At 33.4% G+C, this 20,369-nt stretch overlaps 1 protein-coding gene across 1 annotated transcript in view; it reads right to left on the bottom strand.

Annotated features, from left to right (window-relative positions):
• Positions 1-726: 726 nt before the first annotated feature.
• Positions 727-20,369, bottom strand: part of CHIC2 (cysteine rich hydrophobic domain 2) — a 63,919-nt gene continuing 44,276 nt past the window's right edge. The window contains exons 4-6 of the mRNA XM_077757775.1: positions 10,194-10,250; positions 9,968-10,027; positions 727-6,541 (exon numbers count right to left, since the gene is read on the bottom strand). Of these exons, the coding sequence (XP_077613901.1) occupies positions 6,491-6,541; positions 9,968-10,027; positions 10,194-10,250 (168 nt within the window). The 3' untranslated portion in view covers positions 727-6,490. The remainder of the gene's footprint in view (positions 6,542-9,967; positions 10,028-10,193; positions 10,251-20,369) is intronic.

Raw genomic sequence — 20,369 nt, 5'->3', positions numbered from 1 at the left:
GCCAATTTCTTTTAAAGTGATTTGATCTCTAGGTACCAGGCTCTCTTTTCCAACTTCACCTAAATTGGTTTGAAATTTTATTTAATATAGTATAGTCTTCAAAGACTAAATGCTATAAATCAGCCCACATTTTAGTTTCAAGCATAGAAACATGTACTGAAGTCACTCATTAAAACCAACTCAACAAAACTCAACTAGCCAAACCAAGCAAGTAAAGAAAAAGTAAAGTCCTCTATTTCAAATTAGAAATCCAGTTGTTTCCTATAAAAACCCTGTCAATTAAGACGTGATTTTATAAGACTAAATATAATGCAACCAACACGTGACCAAAAAGCAAACTGCCTTAAATATAACCCATCTATGTATTTCTTCACAATTATGAAGGTCACCAAATTTTTATCTAATCAACAAAAATCTCATTTTAATAAAAACAGACATTTGACAATGGCGTTAATTTCTCTGTAACATACCTTTAAAATTCAACTGTATATTTTACCAAAGTTATTTTCATTTTTTAAAATGTTACTAGACTTACCTGACTGTAACTAGAATTACCTGAAAACATAAATAAGGACCCTGATCTTGGGTCTGCATAACTGTTCACCCATCATAACTTTCTGATTATTCTATTTGAAAACTAATCCATGCTCATTAAGGATATATATAGGAATGAATTCCTAAAATCCTTTATTTAGTATTTTTTTAAAAATTGTCACACTTACATGATAAAAGATAAATAAAAGAATACTTTATTCAAGGTAGCCTCCCATTATCTTCTCAAAGGACATGACAGCAGAGGAAAACTATCCAGAACAATATTTTTTCCTTTAAAAAAAAATAATTCCATTGTAACACATAAAGAATGTATAAAAAGAAGCATAAAGCTGTGTGCAACTCCAGCCATTGCATAATTTTGCCCCTTGTAAACCAAAGTGTAGGATAACAATGCAGTTATTTCTCTTGGCCAGTAGATTTCAGCCTATTGCTTTCCAATCATGTCTACCTTACTTCTACTATCAGCTTCATAATGCTTAACTCTTCTGACAGCACAAGATGTCACTCATTAGCTCCAACAAATGTAAAAAGAAACAGAGACTTTTAAAGAGCTTTGATAACTTCAGTTACAACAAACTCCTGTTCACGAAGACTTCAGAGCTGTGCAATGAGATTATTGCAATTACCTAATTAATTAAATAAGCTGCTACTAGAAGATAAAGAAGGAGGTGGTCTTTTTATTAGTGCCAAAGGGTTTCTTGAGAGAAAAGAATGCTTTTTCCTTCTAGAACATTTTAAATCTGTATAGTGGTTGTGTCAATAAAGAACTGGAACCAATTATACTAAATTATGAACCCACAGGAGAGATCATAGGAGGAAACCCACAGTTTGAGAATGTAACATGGTCCAAAGGAGTAGCCAAAACACCAATCCATTACTTTTTTTCATTTAGAGGCTGGTTGACCTTCTTTAAAAATAAATAAAATGTTGGCTTATCTGCCCAAATTAAGAATGCCTGTATAGATAGTTTACTGAAATATTTCAGAGCTGGGAAAGCAATATACTATCATCCATACAGAGAAAAAAGCACTAAACTCTCAAATTCTGAGCACCATGTTTTATGAAGTATAGGAAATGTTACTTAAGTGGGGGGTGGGGAGACATGGTTTTGCTTAATTTTCTGAGATGTACCTATATCTTAAAGGCTCTTATTAGAAAGAAACTTTTCTCAAGTATTATATTTAATGTCTATGTGATTTTTAAACATGCAAACCATTACTATAAACATATATAAGGAGTATAAGTTAGTCTTAATTTTAAATGCAAAATTTGACAGTAACTCAAGTTTCTGCTGACTCTGCAAATCGAAAGATACTCATTCATTACTATTAAACATCTAGCTACTTACTTTTATATAGGATTTAGTAAATAACAGCAAAATAAATGATTTAAAAATACGAGGTAGTTATAGTATCTTCCTTTTGTGGAAATAAACATAATTGCAAAGAAGCCAAGTGATTTGATGATTTTACAGAACATCAGAAATAAATTCAAAGTCTGGATTCGTATTCTGAATTTGTTTTCAGTACAGTCTATTAAGGCTACAAACAACCTCTGTTGTTTCAGTTTACCATGGTGGGAGGAAGGGGAATGTTGCTCCCAATTATAGAAACAAGTACACAGAATTATGACTCATAATATAAACAATATTTAAACTTCTCTTATGTTACTATCTAAAAATCTCTGTAAACCTAGAGAACAAGATAATAAGTTTTAAAGACTAATCACCTTCAAATTTCAACGTAAAGGTATGTTCCTAAAAATAACATAAACTTGGCTATTCTATCTAAAGGAATATTTAAACACAACTATTACGGGATAATTAGTAGTTTGGCTTAGGATTGGCCTTGGGGTGTCTGGGTGGCTCAGTTGGTTAAGCATCTGACTTCAGGTCAGGTCATAATTTCACCATTCATGCATTCAAGACCTGCATCGGGCTCTGTGCTGACAGCTCAGAGCCTGAAGCCTGCTTCAGATTCTGTGTCTCCCTCTCTCTCTCTGCCTCTCTCCCATACCCGCTCTGTCTCCCTCTCAAAAGTAAATAAACGGGCACCTGGGTGGCTCTGTTGGTTAAACATCCGACTTCAGCTCAGGTCATGATCTCACAACCCGTGAGTTCAAGCCCTGCGTCAGGTTCTGTGCTGACAGCTCACAGCCTGGAGACTGCTTCAGATTCTGTGTGTCCCTCTCTCTCTGCCCCTCCTTCATTCACAGTCTGTCTCTCTCAAAAATAAATTTTTTTTTTTAATTTTTAAGGATTGGCCTTGAGCCTCTTCTAATACTATTCTTTCATAATACTAGATATAAATCAGCTTTCTTCAGAAATGGTGGTGTGAGAAGCCCCACTTGCAACCATCCTTGCAAAGTCTGGACTGATAGAATATGATGAAAATGAAAATACCAATTGTTGCCACTGCGATGGGAAACTTAAGTCTGGAAATTTTTTAATTTGTGACTTAATGCGACTCAATTTAAACACCCTCTAAACACCTAGCCAAGAAGGCAAAAGAATTACCATTCGGACTGGGAGCTCTGGGGAAGGAAGACAGAAGGCAATGTGAGCTATGTCCTTGTCTGGATGAAAACTCTGGACATTGAAAGGGCAGCAAAAGGGCCCACAGTATTTCAGAAGGACAGGATGGGAGAAGGAAACAGCGTCCAGGACTAGATGTTGGAATTCAGTCAAAGACAGTTTTAAACAGATTGTACTTCTGATTTAGTACTACTGACCAACAGTGGAGCCAAAGCAAATATTTACAGTGAAAATCAGGCATGCAGCTCAAGGTTGTAATTGTAAAGCAGAATACCATCAAAGTTAAAACAGTCTACGTACATAACGTTATGTAAGACTATTGCAGTTTGAACACATGCAACTGTGGATCCAGCTGTACATGTTACTATTAATACCATTCTTTTATAAACGAAGACTGATGTGGGATGTTGTCAAAGTTTTACACAGTTTGCCTGTGTCTACTAATATAAAGAAGCGACCAGAAGCTGTCTACAAATGACACTGAGAACACAACCATGGAGATTTTATAGTTCTTCCCAATGTAAAATTGTTCAATTATAAAAGTACTTTTTCTAATAAGAAAAGGAAATTGCTTACTATTAAAGGTTTGAACACTTCTTGATTTTAGGCCAAAACTGTATGTTTGTATTTCAAACGAATGGAACCTAGTCATTAAAGAGTCTTACTAAAGCATCTGATGACCATTTGATATAGGTAAGGTGACCCTCTTCTTGTATCTGCCTTAGAAGCTAAATGTGTCACTTGAGTTTTACAATAGTCATTAGGTTTTAGAGTATACATTTTAACCAGATACATTATAGTCATGTATTAAAATATAATAAGCTATGCAAAGTAAATGTTTCTACAGAAGAATGATGGACTACCTGTAAAATGCCAATAACATGTAAACAAGGATCACAAGTTTATCACTTAGCCTATGTAAAATCTATACATTAGATTTTCTGCCAATAATACCTTTTCTTAGCCAATTTAAAAAGTACTTAAAATTTATGTCTCACAAACTTTAAGTCAGAAAATAGGAAATGAAGAACAATTGCCATATTAGATATTTCCTTTGGACTAATGTTCACACAAAAACGGCATCTCTGACATTTCAACTTCCAGTAACATGGGCCCTTAGATTCATGAATCAAGAAAAGATAAGCCAGAGGGCTTACTGGGAGCTAATAATGAAAACCCGAACAAGGAAATCTAACTGCTCAAGGTATAACTGGCTAATGGTGATGCCACATATTAATCATTCATCGTTCTGTTCTATATACACAGTAGAAATATAAGAGTGCACATTTCTAGGGAATCTTAAAGCAACTGACCTACCTCTCAAAATCAGAAAAGCTTAAAAAAAACCTATCCTTAAATATTATCAACTATGAATATTATCTTACTGTTAAAATATTCTTATGGGAATAATTTTAAAATTATAATTTCCAGAAGACTAATAACAGGAGAAAAAAATTATGTCGAAATAGGTACAGTTCTTCCTATGAAGCTGACCAATATGGTACTCTACAAATTTACAAAATTTTAGGTATGGAATACTGTGTTGGAGTGTCTACTTACAGATTTTTCAGTTCTTTCTGAATCCTGAGGCAGAGACAGCCTTCTCCATTTAATAAATTTTCATACTGAAACCATACAGGAATACTAGTTTTTGAATAGCATTACCTTTTAGTTCCAATACTTTAAGGTGGTAGGACATGCCCTGGACATAAAGTCAATAAAGCGAGAAGTGTTTGAATCTTTGTACTCTGAGCTCTTCATAGGAAAAGTGGTTTATAAATTCAAGTTGTTAGGTGTTTTGGGGGGCAATGGAAACAAATAATTCTCAGACAAAAAAAATAAAAAACCAAAAACGAACAAACACCCTAGTTTTTAAGATAATTCCTAATGTCCAATATTGGATATAGGATATAAGATACTAGAATGCAACTATTCAAATTTATATAGAATTACAGTACTTTGGAGAAGTACAGAGAAATGCTATTAAAAAATACAGGTATATAAATTAATGAAACTGGTATTTAAAAGATTTAATACAAGGAGAAAAGATATTGTATAGTGGTACCAATTCTTAATACAAATTAGTAAGCATAGTTTATATAATTTCAAAAGTTATTCACATTATTGCTAGATACCACAGTTGTATGGAACAAGTTCTTGACACACATTAAAACTTGTATAATTTCAGGTTTATAAAAACAAAAATTTACACATAGGCCATTCAGAAATTTAAAAAGTTTTAAAATGCATGGAGATATGTACAACCAAAAAGAAGGAAAAAATATGTATATTTGTATATATATATATATATAAAAGAAATATGTTAATCTGATTCAAACTTACATGTCTGTCACACTCTCAGTCAAAAAAGTACACATAACTAACTGAAAGCAACCTAGTGGATAAAAAGAGTACTATGTCCTCCATTTCTTAGTAATAGTCATCTGTTCTAAATGTCAATGGGGTGCTTAAACACCAGCTTACTTTTAATTCTAGAACTTCTGCTTTCTTTCAAAAACTTCAGAAACATATACCCAGTCTACAATTACTTTAGATTGGGAGAAATATTTTCCTTAGAAATTTTTAAAAGCAGTATTTCCATACTTTCCTATATAAGATTTGATAAACAATAAAAAATAACACAAGTAAGGCCATTATCATCTTGATCAAAAATATACACAGATTGTAATGCTACTATATTTTGTGATCCTGAGCTCTAGTAACCATTAGGTGCATGCATACCATTCATTATTTGTCTATTCTATTAAAAATAATTTGATCCTGCCTTACTACCTCTGAAGACAGAAACACTTTCAAAATTTGTTGACAGGTCTTCATAATGTTACAGATAATTCTGCTGTAAACAGAGCATTAGGAATTGTATGGAAAAGGAAATGTCAGGTTCCAAAAAGCTATTAAAGAAAACTTACAATTTTAAAATAATAACTATTTTAATTTTCAAAAGGAAGAAAACTAATACAAAGAGTGTGCTTGGAATATATAAGGGGAGCCTTACGAAAGTGTTCTTCTATATTATGGAATTCATAAAGAGGACTGTGTGTGTACCTTGGTGATAAAATAAAAAAGGCTGGCCACTTTTTATGCTAAGTTCAAATGTATTTTTTCAATAATACAAAAAGAGTAATCCTTGAAAATCAGAATACATAACAGAAAAGAGCACAATAACTTAAGTATTAAACATCTGTATGAAATAACTGTTGCAAAGTTTGACAAAAATGCACACATAGAACATGCGGTTATTTAAAAAACAAAAACAGAAAAAAAAAAAAAACCACCACACGAGTCTGTAGAACCAATGTTATGTCACCACCAGGAGAGCACCAAGCAAGGCACCATTGGAAAGACAACATACTTGGAAAGTCTCTATAAATAAAGTGAATGCTAATCTGGTCGAAAAATCGGTGTCTTTGGTAAAAATTCTATGAGGATGACCTGTAGAAGGAGAGAAAAAAGTTTTAAAAACATTTAAATAAATTTTTATCTTAAAAAACGTTCAGTTCTACTCCATCACTCACAGCATCTCTGCAGCCTCTGAAGGAGAACACGTGCATGCGTGCCCGAGGAGAGGGGCCAGAGCCGGCCGTCATGGGATGGGAACCGACTACACACCAAGTGCTGCATACACTACCCGGCTATTTAATCCCAACAACTTTTCTATGAGGCAAGTATTAGCATCCTCATTTCACAGATGAGGAAAAGTGATGATGCAAGAAGTATAACACTGTGGACTGCAGAGTCAATATCTGAACAAAGGACCATCTTAACTCCAAAGCCTTGCCCTTTCTACTGCACCATGTGGTTGCAACCAGTCTAGTATTTATTTCTTCAGGCTTTCTCTTTTGTATCAAACCCAACTCCTTGGGTCTTTAGGTTCTAGATTTGCTCTCACTTTACTGTACCAGGATATGTGGATCTCTTGAGAAAGATCTCTTAAGGTTTTTAAAAGCCCTTTTCTTCTTAGGTTAGCAAAATTAAAGGTTAAATTTGTTCCAAAGGACCTTTTACTAGGAACACCAATAAAAACAAAAACACAGTAACACAGAAAAACACAAGTTGACCGGAGCTAATTTTTATTCCAAACTTGAGCTGCTTTAAATTACAATCAATTCTTTCCCTTGTTCCAACACTGTATGAAATAGATGCTAAACAAAACATTACTTGAACAGCTTCCAAGTTTGGCCAACTCCTCCTCATTTTTCTTTCACAAATTTGTCCTGATATAACCCCCAGGTTTGGACACTCTTCTACATTTAGCCAAAGAGGCCAGAAACATTCATTCTCACTATTCATTTCTCCTGACTTTTGATCTGCCTCAATAAGGAAGGCTTTTCTACATACAGCTCAAAACTTATTCCTCTTCTACTTTAGTTCTCCTGTACCAAACCCGAGGTGCCACTCTTCTGACCTGTTATTTGCTGACAAAATGTCCACCAGCCTCCTGTGTAGCTTTTTTATTTGAGCTAGAGTCCCCTGTTTCAGTTTCCTCATATATTAAATAAAGGGACTAGACTAGACGACAAAATTCTACGCAGCTCTAAAATTTGATGACTGAACTACCTGATTTGATGTTTAAACTGCTTGAGTCAATATTCAATAATAACTTCTATATGTCCTCATCAAGCAGTTTTTATAACTGTATATTATATACTACATCTATGTAATAAAAACTTTGACTATTTTTGAATTATTATTGCTTTTTAAAGAATATATCCTACAAACTCTTTTCCTTCAGAAGTCACACACAGAAACTGGCCACTTGTCTTATTTCTTCTCTTGTAGCTGAAATAAAAGTTGGTATCAAGTTGGGGTTTTTTTTTCTAGATTGTCCCCAATATTTAAAATATAATCAGGGAGAACTATTTTCCTTTAACTAACAAATGAAATTTCTGTAAGTTAAAGTTAAGGTCAAAGAGAAACATGTGGTAAAGAGGCCCAAATCATTGGGAAAACAAAGCACTCCCTTCTTACTAATGATTTTGCTATCTTAACTTTTTAAATGATTTCCTAGGGAGTTTTTGAAATCATGTTATTCCACCATGCAACTATCACAAATAACACATTCTGAAAAAGTTTAGAAAAAATAACATTCTGTAGCAATTTTTATATATTTTTCCTTTTTAGAAAACAATGTGTGTATTTTTAAGTAATCTCTATACACAATGTGGGGCTTGAACCCACAACCCAAGATCAAGAGTCCTATGTTCTACTGACTAAGCCAGCCAGGCATCCTTATTTTTTTTCCTTTTCACTACTCTTCTGGATATCTTCTATGATGGTGTAAAAAATAATATGGCTTTAGGAAAAGTGTTTATCTAAAAATTATCTAAAAATTCATAATAAATAACTAATATACAAAGCACATAGTTCAGAATGTTTTGGAAGGTTAGTAAATTATTTTTAGTTACTAAAAAATGTCACAAAAATAAACATGACTATACGGAGTACATTTTATGAATGAATGACCTTATAGCTCTGTTTGAAAATAACAGCATTGGGAATAACTTTTATGTTTTCCTTTTGAAAGTCAACTTAGAAATGCACTACTATTTGGGTTCATAAATATAGCAAGTATTTTTTCAAAAAATCTTTTGAATCTCCTACATATTCATCGCTCCTCACAAAATGTATAAACTCTCTTGCCATCTATCATGAAAGCACATGACTGGCATTTTCATAGGTCAATCTCAAAACAAGTTATTTGAATGTACTTTTTTAAATAAAAAAATATCAACGGTCTTTCACATCACCATAAATTAACATGTTTGATGTACTAGATAATGATAAAATCTACATTATTTGATTCACTGAAAAGACATTGTCTTTTCTGTTCAAGGCTAGAAATGAGATTTGACTATATGATAATGAAAGAAAGGGAAAACACTACACAGAAAAATGATTTTATGATAATTTCCAACTAGTTAAGCACTGTTTTCATCAATCTCTTATCCATACACACACTCTCTCACACATGCACACACAAACATATACTATCTACGATGGCTATATTGTTTCAAAGAATAGACAAAATTTGTTAGAAATGTGCCTGGTACTTCACAAAGACTAGGACTTTAATTTTCAACAATTAACCCTTCACAACTCTTTTTCTTTTAATATAGTAACTTTTCCATATTTAAAATAAAACACCCAAGCTGAAGGGAGAATAAATAAAAATTCATAATTTTCTACAGTATTCTCAACTTTGCAAAAGGAGAAAAACTCCTCAAGTAAAATCAAGGAGTTGGTAAATTTAATCCCATGCTGAATAAATTTTCAAATTCATTGTATACATGTGCCAATTAGATATCTTTTAAAGAATACAGGATGAGCAACATCTCACCTCCTGCTTTACTTCTAAGATAATTTTTACAAAACAATATTCTAATAAAGGTTTGAAAGATTCTTTAAAGGCTACTGAGGTATGGGCAGTTAAAATCTATAAAGGCTAAAGGTTTCTTAAGCTCCAACGGCTTGGCTGAAAGGTTTTCTTCCATACTTGGAAACTTGATTAGCATTATATAAAAAAGCCATATCTGACTTGCTGCGTAACCAAAGTTGTGGTTATTCTTTATACAGCATCTAAAATTTCACACTCCATCAACACATGTTCAGGCTATTTTATCTTGGCAATTAATTTATTATTTTTCAGAACACAGTGAAGCCTTGTTTTCAAGTCATTCATAACTTTATAAATCAGTCTTGCACATGAAACCATGCATCTGTGAACCGTAGAAAATCCTTGCACTCAGGAGATTAAGCTCCTGACACCTTTGCTGATTAATAATCATGGAAAGAATAAGATCAGAAGCAAAATAAATGATCATTTAATAGAGAAACTCACAAAACAGCCCTTTAACTTACATATTCCATCATGTTATTCGTTTCACATTTCCTTTTGCTCAGTCTCCAGTGCAAGCACAGCTAGACAAGTGAGAGAGTAAAAGAAGAAAAATGAGCTCTATTTTATTGCAGCGCACAGACTAACCCATTTGTCCACCTTTCATATTTTTAGTTCAACAAAAGCATCTGTTTCCATACTGTGCAATTCAGGCCCCAACAGTACGAAGCTGCTCCCTGCGGCACTCACCTTGTGGTATAACCTATTGTTTTCCCATTCTAATAACTTCTCAATCGATCTTCGTGTCTGGAAGACAAATGAGAAAAAAGTTTACTCTTGACTGGTTTTAGAAAAACTTTGTTTTGCAGCTGTTTTTTGTGTGAAAAGGAGAGAGGTAAGAAGACAGTGACTGAGTACACAGTGGTCTAGAACACTTTCCATTTTAGTACTGAATAGTAACCTGACCAGAAGTAGTACTCTATTTTAATAAACATATGACTTTATTCTCTAGCACTGTCTCTTTTTTTCATCATTTCAAAATTACTAGCTTCTGATTCAAAACTGTCAAAGTCTAAAAAGCTAATGTAATCTACCAAATGATATACATTTTAATCCCCCTTTCAAAAATATGTTTGTGGGATTTAGTGATAAAAGTTCCTTCATATCAATTTTAAAACAAGTTATTTAAATATTAGTTAACAAAATGCAAATGACTTTAGGGTAAAATCCAAAAGAAAATAATCAAAAATTAATTAAAAAAATCAATTAGCCATCAAAACAAACTTTTACATCATACTTAAAATAGCCAAATTTAAAAGCTAGTTTATTAATTATTCCGCAGATATTTTTAAACAGAGGCAAAACTGTATATAAAACAACAAAAATATATAAAAATCAATACTACTGTTCAAGGAATCAACTAAAAGATTTATGTTTAAGTTCACTTGATTTTTGCAATATACACCATGCAGCATGAAACGCCTCTTGCCTGGAAGTGTGAATAAAGGCGAGGATAATTCATGATGCCAGGTGTTAGGATGAGACTGACACAGCTGCAGGTGCAAAAGGGACAGTGTTGCCACACGAATCAACTGCAACTTGGTGCAGCTGCAGCTTCCTTGCAAGGGAAGGAAAAAAGCATCTAGCGCTATTAATGTGCACAACTAAATGACTACTAAGAATCAAATGTGAAAATCTGCATGTCAAGCAAGGATGAGCAAGGTGAAAAATTGTTAGGATCAAGCTGGTTTTCAATAGTTTGTTACAAAATAAATGGTTAATATTTATTTAAAGTATATACTGTAACCTAAGTTACCACATTACCTTTTAGCATGTTGTACATACTAATGATACACCAGTCACATAGGTGCCAATTATAATTCATAACTACCAATGAGTTACCCACTATTAGTATTTTCCAAGCTTATGTCTTAAGAATCAGAAAATCACCTAACTCTGAGCAATAATACACCAATGACTAATTTATTANAAGAATTTTAAAGGAAAAAAAGTGCCCTAGTTAACAATGATCAGCAGACCTCACTTGTTTCTTTGTAAAGATAGCCTTTTAGAGGCAGCTCTCCTTTTAAATGAAAATAGGGCAGCAGTTATGGTCACACTTTTTGTTAATTTAGTTGCCAGTCAGCCCCAAATCAAAAGAAAATAAGGCTGCAGAGTGTAATTAACATTCAGTTCAGTCGTTTTGTCCCTTGTCTAGCCCCCAAGCTTTGTTAAAATTGCCATCTGAATGCTGAAGGCTGTAGGGAAATCGATTTGATTCTAATCGCACCATGAAAAGAACATGATCTAACTGCTTTCAGCCCTCCGTAAATCTGTACTAGGTCTTTAGCACAATGCAACTTCCAATTTAAAAAGCACTGAATGTCTCGTCAATGACTTTGTGAAGAAAAAAGAACAAGGAGCAGACATAAAAATTCCAATAGTTGTTTAAGCATTAAAGTTCATTTGCATCACAGCGAACCTGAAAAGGGCTGACCTCTCAAACCGCCTCTCAGGTCTATGAAGTTGTAGCCTTGACAAGCTCACATTGACAGAGCTCATTGACTCTGAAAGGCTACTCTATCAATGGTGAAAAATGGCAATAGGTTCTACTCTGAGCAGGCATCTGCCTGCCCACCCGCTGCTAAACCAATGGCAAACCGATTCAAGACCTGAATCTACCTTGTAATCTTCCTTTCTAGGACTTTTTAATAATAGATTAAGATTACTATACAATTTGAGGTTTTACTTTTACTGATGTTTAAAAAAGGGGGAGAAGAAATAACTAGGGTGGAGAGAACAAGCTTTCCAAGTCCACTGTTTTCTATCAATGTATAAAAAGTAAAAGCTTAACATTACATTCAGCAAATACTCATTACTCAAAAAAAAAGTGTAGATAACCATCAACATCATTTCATCACAAATTTAAATCTATACTATACTATAGTGAGAATGGATCTCATTAGGAATGGATCTCATGGTGTATATGATGCAAACAAAATCAATTTAGAACCTTAAAAGTAGTTACTTTAAATAATTTACATCAACTAGCAGTTTTTGGATAAAAGGTAAATTACAAAGCATGAGCCTGAAATTCCAAAATATTTATGTAGGAATTCTGAATTGACTCTTTGCCTTTAATTAGGAGTTTAATGATAGGGTTTGGTATAATAATTGTATCTTACAATATTTAAGATTTCTAAACCAAACAAACCGTATGCTATATTCTGAATAAGCATCTGAATATAAAATATTTCTACATACTTGACAATATGGAGAAAAAGCTGTGAATTAGTAACATCTAATCTTGTGATAAGACATCTTTCCTGCTTGACAGGTGAAAAAAAAGCACTTGCACGTGCAGCTTAATTAATCATTGCACTTGACATCTCAATGATTTACAGTGAGGAGCAGGTGAGAACATACAAAACCAGAAAGGAACCCTTGATGTAAGTGGAACATTTTAGGACACTAAGGTGACAAGTATATAGATTCTTAGCAGTCATTTAAAAAAGTAAAGAAGGAAAGAAAGAAGGAAAGAAAGAAAGAAGGAAAGAAAGAAAGAAAGAAAGAAAGAAAGAAAGAAAGAAAGAAAGAAAGAAAGAGAAAAAAAAACTGTGCCACAAATTATGTTAATAACAAAAGCTCAAATTAAATGGAAAAAAAGCTTTAACTACCAAGAATGTTTAATATTCTGCATTCTTTAGCTAACAAAATCAACATATATTTTCAAGATCAAATTAAATACCAATTTAGCAAATACTGAAAAAATATATGACACCTCAGCATTTATAAAAGCTAGTTAAAAGCCTTTAAACATGAAAAGAAAGCACCTTGTTGCAGTCACCTAGAAATAAGTTAGGAATTTATGTCCACAGGGTTGTTAGATCACTATTTCTAAAGAAATTTAATTAAGATTCAATGCTGCCAAACTCTGTAATTACTACGAGACAAGCATAGCAATAAACCTAACCATATAAAAATTTGTTCTTGATTTTTTTAAGTTTGTATCAATCACAAAATTCAATATAAATTAAAGCAAACATATGCATCAGAAAAAAAATAATATGTACAGGATCTGTCAACACAAAATACCAAAAAAACATCATTTTTCAGTATTCTAGGCTACTGGATTTCTAAAAATAAAGTCATCTTAATTGTCTGAAAAGAATTTGGTGCTTATGAAAAGCAGCAGATTGATAGTCATGGGAACTAAAAGTCTTCTATCTAACTGAAAAGAACAGGGGAGAGGGCAGTGCAGGCTTCAGGGCAAGCTTCCCTACAGTGGGCCTTAATCCTTTTCAGCGCTCACACCCCAGGGGTGAGAGGACAGGTTAGTGGTTCTTTACCAAGGAATCCTCAGTCCTGCAGCAGGAGATGATCAACAAAAAATCTAATTTTATCATGAATTCTTAATTAAAAAGACCAAGACCACCAACTTACACCATACAAGCAAAACAAGTTTTTAAGGGAAGAATGTCCTGCCACTAACCAGGTCTGGAAGGGGACAGCTCCAAGAATCTGGACTCCCACCTATCTTCCTTATCACAGTGCTCACTTATTCACACACTTCTTCAGTACTTGCAAATTCCATTTGTCTCACAGGTGAACTAACTCTAATACAGCCGTATAGCAAAGTTAAAGTAAAAAACAACAGAAGTTCAAACACATTTCAATTCTAAATAAACGTATTTAATAAGCAGACTTTTAAGTAGCAAGTAGTAATAATAGAAGGATAGAAATTTTGGCTTCTATTTCTATTATCTTTGACCACGCTTAAATTTTTTTGAGAATTGTGAAAATAAGTGAAAACATGAAAATCTTCAGAGAAGTAAAATGGCCTGCTCAATTCAGAAAATGGCTAATAATGATTAATAAAAATTTTACAGTAAGTATGACATGTTTCTATCAATTTCCAAAGAGGCATCTAAAGTAAGTTTACAACAATAAAATACCTATGAGGTACCTAGAAATACTAAGTTAGCACAACTGAAAGTTACGGTTTCCTGAAACTTCAAATTTGACTTATTATGAAGCAATTTTGTCATTTTTTCCCTAAATATCATTACTTTCTAAGGAATAAATTACTATTCCTTAAAAGTAAATTACATGCCAGCAGATATATAAATAAGTCATTCAGAGCATCAAGAAATCCTTTAGAAAACCATGAGTGTATTTCTCCTCTACTTTGTTACAACTACTACTTAATAGTATACTCAATTACCAATGATTCATTTAGCCCAACCAATTTTTTTAAAAAGTAGTTTTCTAAAAGTTGCTAATAAAATCAATGGAAATCTCATGAATTTTTAAAGTACTTTAAGCCAAAGGAAAAAATACTAGATGTGGAAGCTGTAACAAAATTTCTCTCAATTTTTCCCAAAGAAATGGCATTCTTACCAGTCTTTAAAATATAGAGATGCTAAGATATGTTAATAAGATATATAAATAAAATATCTCACTAATAACTATTTATAGAAGTTCAGCTATTGAAACTTAAAATTTGAATAAGATTCATTTATAACATCACAATATCAAAGAGCAATTTCAAATGTTCAATTTCTTATTTAAAACCAGTTTTAATTTTAAACACCTAAATTTATAATGCATTAGGTTTTAACTAGAACAATGCTCGAATATATGCAAAACCTTAGTTTTTAAAGTACTCTAAGTATTTTTCAAGTAAGAACTATACTTTCTTTTAATATCTGTGCAAACTCAAGTTGCTAAAATAAGTGACACAAAAATGTTTTTAGTTATAAGTCATTAGAAAGAAACCATATAAAATTTTAAATGACATATTTTTAACTGGAGAAAATTACATGATACACCTCTATTCTGAATTAATATAAGCCTTGTATTGCACTGATGTGCAGAAAAATTAAGTGGCATATCTCAGTATTGTGACACACGAAAAATCTGGATTCAGCAAAAAGACAAACTAGAATATGATCAAATTCCTCTAAAGGATGTTTAAACAAATTCCCTCTCTATAATTAAAGACTCCTTTTAAAAATTTTATGTGATTAACTTTTTAAAAATTTTTAAAAAAATTTTTAAATATATGTTTATTTTTGAGAGAAAGAGACAGACAGACAGACAGACAGAGAGGGAGGGAGGGAGGGAGGGCTCCAGGCTGTAGCTGTCAGTACAGAGCCCCATGCGGGGCTCAAACTCTCGAACCACGAGATCATGACCTGAGCCGAAGTCAGACACTCCACTGACTGAGCCATCCAGTTGTTCCAAACATTAACTTTCAAATAAACTAGATAAACTAAAATATCCACCAAAGTATCCTCAGAACCACCCTTTTACTATTGTTTGTTAAAAGGAATATTCTGAGATGAAGAGAAGCTAAGCAACTACACACATTTTGTGTATCAAAACTATAAGCAATCTTAGTAAGGTACACTTAAATACAATTTCATCAAGAGCTAATGACCTAAGCTAATGACTCTTAACTTTTTTGACTATTTGGTGAATGATGGAAAAAGATACATATGCATAAATATATAAAATGTTACACATAATTTTGAGGGAGTTAGCCACTAACCTCTGATAACATTTCAGGAAATACTGATAACATTTAAAAAAAAAAAAAAAACTACATCCATTGTGGATCCACTGTACTCAAATATTTTTAAAAACTAAAACTGAATTTTAGCTGACATCAGAAAACTAGGAAAACTGTTCATAACAGAAATGAATTTCACTAGGCTACTATAATCAAAAGTATTACCATCAGGATTTTTTAAAACTATGTAGTTACACAAGAACAAACACTGATTAGGACCAACAGGTAAGGGGAAAAAATCACTTGCTAAGTGATTATAATGGACAATGGAGACACAAAAACAGGTAAGGAACAGTATCTATTGATCTTCACTTTGAGTCTGACCCCAGTGCTAGGTGTCTTCCCTTTGTTACCCTTATTTAATCTTCACAAAGCATCTATAAGGCATCTTTGTATTGCTTTCATTTTACATATGAGAAGCTTAAAGGCCTTAAGAAACTTAAAGGTGCATTAGAAACATTAGATGGGCACCTGAGTGGCTCAGTACATTAAGCATCTGACTTTGGTTCAGGTCATGATCTCACAGTTTGTGAGTTTGCAAGCCCCATATCAGGCTCTGTGCTGACAGCTCAGAGCCTGGAGCCTGCTTCAGATTCAGTCTCCCTTTCTCTGCCCCTCCCCCGACTGCACTCTGTCTCCCTCTCAAAACTAAATAAATAAACAAACATTAAAACAAAGTAAAAAAAAAAAAATCGATGGAGCTAGGATATGAAACCAGGATTATATGGCCTACAAAATCACACTTTATTATTTTTTTTTAATGTTTATTTTGAGAGAGAGAGCGTGAGCAGGGGAGGGACAGAGAGAGAGGGAGAGAAAGAATCACAAGCAGGCACTGTGCTGTTAGCAGGGCTGTGAGATGCAGGGCTCAATCTCACAACCCTGGGATCATGACCTGAGCTGAAATCAAGAGTTGGACGCTCAACTGACCAAGCCACCCACATGTCCCCATGTTCTTTCCATTATACTCCAGAGCTATAAATTTGTAGGGAATCTATAACTTGTCAAGTAACACATCTATGACATGTGAAAAGTATTTAAGCCACTAACAAGGCTGTTGGCCTTAAACATCCAACTTTAAAACTAAATTTTCTCCAGCTCTAATATTCTGTGATTCTAAGATCTAGGAAATACCCATTCTACTCTATTTATCAGTCTCAATGAGATTCATCCAAAATGTATTTTATTTTTTATACCTTGCTTCATGCAGTAAAACATGACTTGTGGTGTATTTCTATTTTATACATTAGGTACGTAGGCTTACAGAATTTAAATGGTTTGCCCAAGGTCATACAAGCATTATGGGGAATGACAGGATTCAAATTCAGATATCCAAAATTTAACCCAATGCTCTTTCTTTCCAGTTTGGATCAGCAAGTATAACTATTTCTACTTGCATCTGAATTAAGTAACATCAATTTATAAATCCTTCCATTCAAGGCACAAATATAAAATGAATACAATGTCCTTACCAAGGCTATTAACAATATAATTTCAAATGTGAAAAAATTTCAAATAAAATGTTAAAAAAACTATCATATAACTCTCTTCTTTCAATCCTGCAAAGAACTGCATAATCCTTCACATCAAGTAAAGGTAGTTGGAGACTTACACTTCTAGGTAGGACGTAGTACCTAGTGTAAAGCCAACATCCCACCACCAACAGAAATGGATAAACTGAAGAAGAAAAAGACCAAATTGTTTTTAAAACATCAGAAAATTCTGAAAGCAACATGGAACAGATGAAATAAAATTCAGGGGGGAACAAAAAGACCTTTCAAAATCATTTGATGACTACTCTCCACTTTTCTTTCTTTGTTGATTCTAAGGGTGGGCTGAGGATCAGGCTTGCCATAACCAGTGAACTCAACTGGGGGAAAGGGAAATCAATAGAGCTTTTGCAGGTTGTGCATGCTGGCTCAATAGATTGGAAATTAGATGTGTCCTGAAATGCAAAGAGCCAGTTCTTCCTAGAAACATTTCTGAGTTCTGGGGCACTATGGAAAGGTGGGGGACCAAGCCAGAAAGCAAAGAAAAATTATAGTCTCCCAGGGTGTAGGAGACAAAATTCTGCTGGAGGGAGAAGGATCTGCAGTGATCCAACACCTGATTGGTCTCCCCCTCAAAACATTTTAACCTGCAAAAGGTGGAAGGCTAAACAGCCAAACTGAAAATATCCTAAGGGTGCAACTTTTAGGATATAAGAGACAAAGACCTGCCAGACTACAATCAAAAGTCTAAGAAGGGCCACACCCAAGAAAAAGGGAAAAATAAAAGATGAACTGAATCTTACTAAACTTGCAACCCACCCCAACCCAGCTCTATCTCTGATTAGACCAAAGTGATCATTCCCCTCACCCTATCTGCTTAATAGAGAAAAATTATGAGACCCTTGATTGTGGAAGATTTCACTGGAAGCTTCTCATTTTGTGTATAATATATAGCATAAAATAAAACAACTATAAAAGGCAGGAAAATGTAACCAATAATCAAAAAGAAAAAACCTATAGTTTAAACAGATCCACAAATAATCCAAGTATTCGTGTTAGCTGATAGGACTTTAAATTAACTATGATTAATATTCAATAAAATAAAAGGAAAAGACGGACAAATATGGGTGAAAAGAAGATCTCAAAAGAGAACTAGACTCTACAAACATATCAAACGGACATTTTAAAACTAAAAATACAGTGTCTGAAATTAAGAACTCACTGGATGGTTAACAGCAGACTAGACAATGAAGAAGACGGGCAAAGCAAATTTTTCTCTAAACCACACCAATGCCGTGTTCTAAATAGTCAAAGAAAACTGACGGTCAGCCAGCTCTTGGCAAAAATACATTTTCTAAGTTGTCTAACACATCTTTCAAGTCCCAGTGCCACCTCTGCATATTAAGGCTCAAAATGTATACTTTTTACCTTCTTTTATGATGGGAATTTAGTAACGTACTTTTATTCTAATTAAAAACAAATTATCGGTGCTATTCACACTAATAGCCATAGCTTATTTAGTTTATGTAAGAATCAGTTTTCTACGTTTTAAGCCTCATGCATTTTTTAAAACAAAATAATAAGTACTGTCCTCTCGTTAAGAGAAATCTTTTATATCCCTTTTCCAAAGCTAATGAAATAATATTTCAAAGAGGTTAAACCTATTTCTTTACCTCGCATTTTACAATATGGGAGACACTGAAGAAGGGGCATTAGACCACATACTGAACACCTGGGGTCAGACACAGAAAAGCCAATTCTGAGAGTCCCCGTCCTGCCTACTCCTTATTGGGCATTCTCAATCTAAGAGTAAATATACAAGTTTCAAGGAAAGATGTAATAATGTAATAGTAGGGAGAAAAACATCTTTAGCAGAAATTACATATACTTAATTTGTTAGTAGGTGAGAATCTCATAAAAAATTTTTCAAAAACAGGTATGTTGATTTTTATTTGTTCTTATAAAAACAAATTTACTTGTTCTTTACTTTTATAAGAACAAAAGTAAAACAGAACCAAAAGTACTATATCAACTCTTATTGTCCAACTGGAACTCTATATACAAACCGATGAAGACATGCTTTTTCTTATGTTCACTTTATCTGCTTTACAGCCTCCTTGTGATTCTGTATTTTCAAGAATACAAATTTATTTAAATATTAGGAAAAAAATTAATTGGAAGGATAAATTTGCTGAAAAGCTGAATAAAGTATTATAAAACTTGATAGAATATGCTTGAACATTATTGCCATTTATAAATTATCTGAATAAACTTATGTAAATTATAACATTCTATGGGTCTGAATTTCCTAACTTGTGAAATAATGATCGTTTTTATTTTAATGTTTATTTACTTTTGAGAGAGAGCGCACGTGCACGAGCCGGGGAGGGGCACAGAGACAGGGAGACACAAAATCCAAAGCAGGCTCCAGGCTCTGAGCTGTCAGCACAGAGCCTGACGCTGGGCTCGAACTCATAAACCATGAGATCATGACCTGAGACCAAACTGGACACTTAGCTGACTGAGCCCCAGGCGCCTCAGTAATGATTTTATTTTAAGTTTCATTCAAACCTCTAAAATCCCCCTACTTTTAGGTATAAAATCAAACTATAATCAGTAATTTTTAAAAGCTTAATTTTGTACCCTTATTGGAGAATGGAAAAAAAAAAAAAAGCATGAGATTTGGAGCTATAAGCCTGGGATTCTAGCCACAGGTCAGCCTCAAGACTGTGGGGCTTCAAATAGATTACTTAACTTCTTCAAACAGATTACTCAGTTTTCTCATCCTTAAAGTAGGAATAATATGAACATCTACTCTTGGAATTTGGGGAAAATTACATGATGCACTGCAAGTCAAGTGAT

Source organism: Crocuta crocuta, unplaced genomic scaffold (genome assembly GCF_008692635.1).
Source record: "Crocuta crocuta isolate KB4526 unplaced genomic scaffold, BGI_CrCroc_1.0 scaffold282, whole genome shotgun sequence".
Taxonomy (NCBI): Eukaryota; Metazoa; Chordata; class Mammalia; order Carnivora; family Hyaenidae; genus Crocuta; species Crocuta crocuta.
Note: the sequence above shows the minus strand (reverse complement) of the source record. Positions and strands in the feature narration are given on the sequence as shown.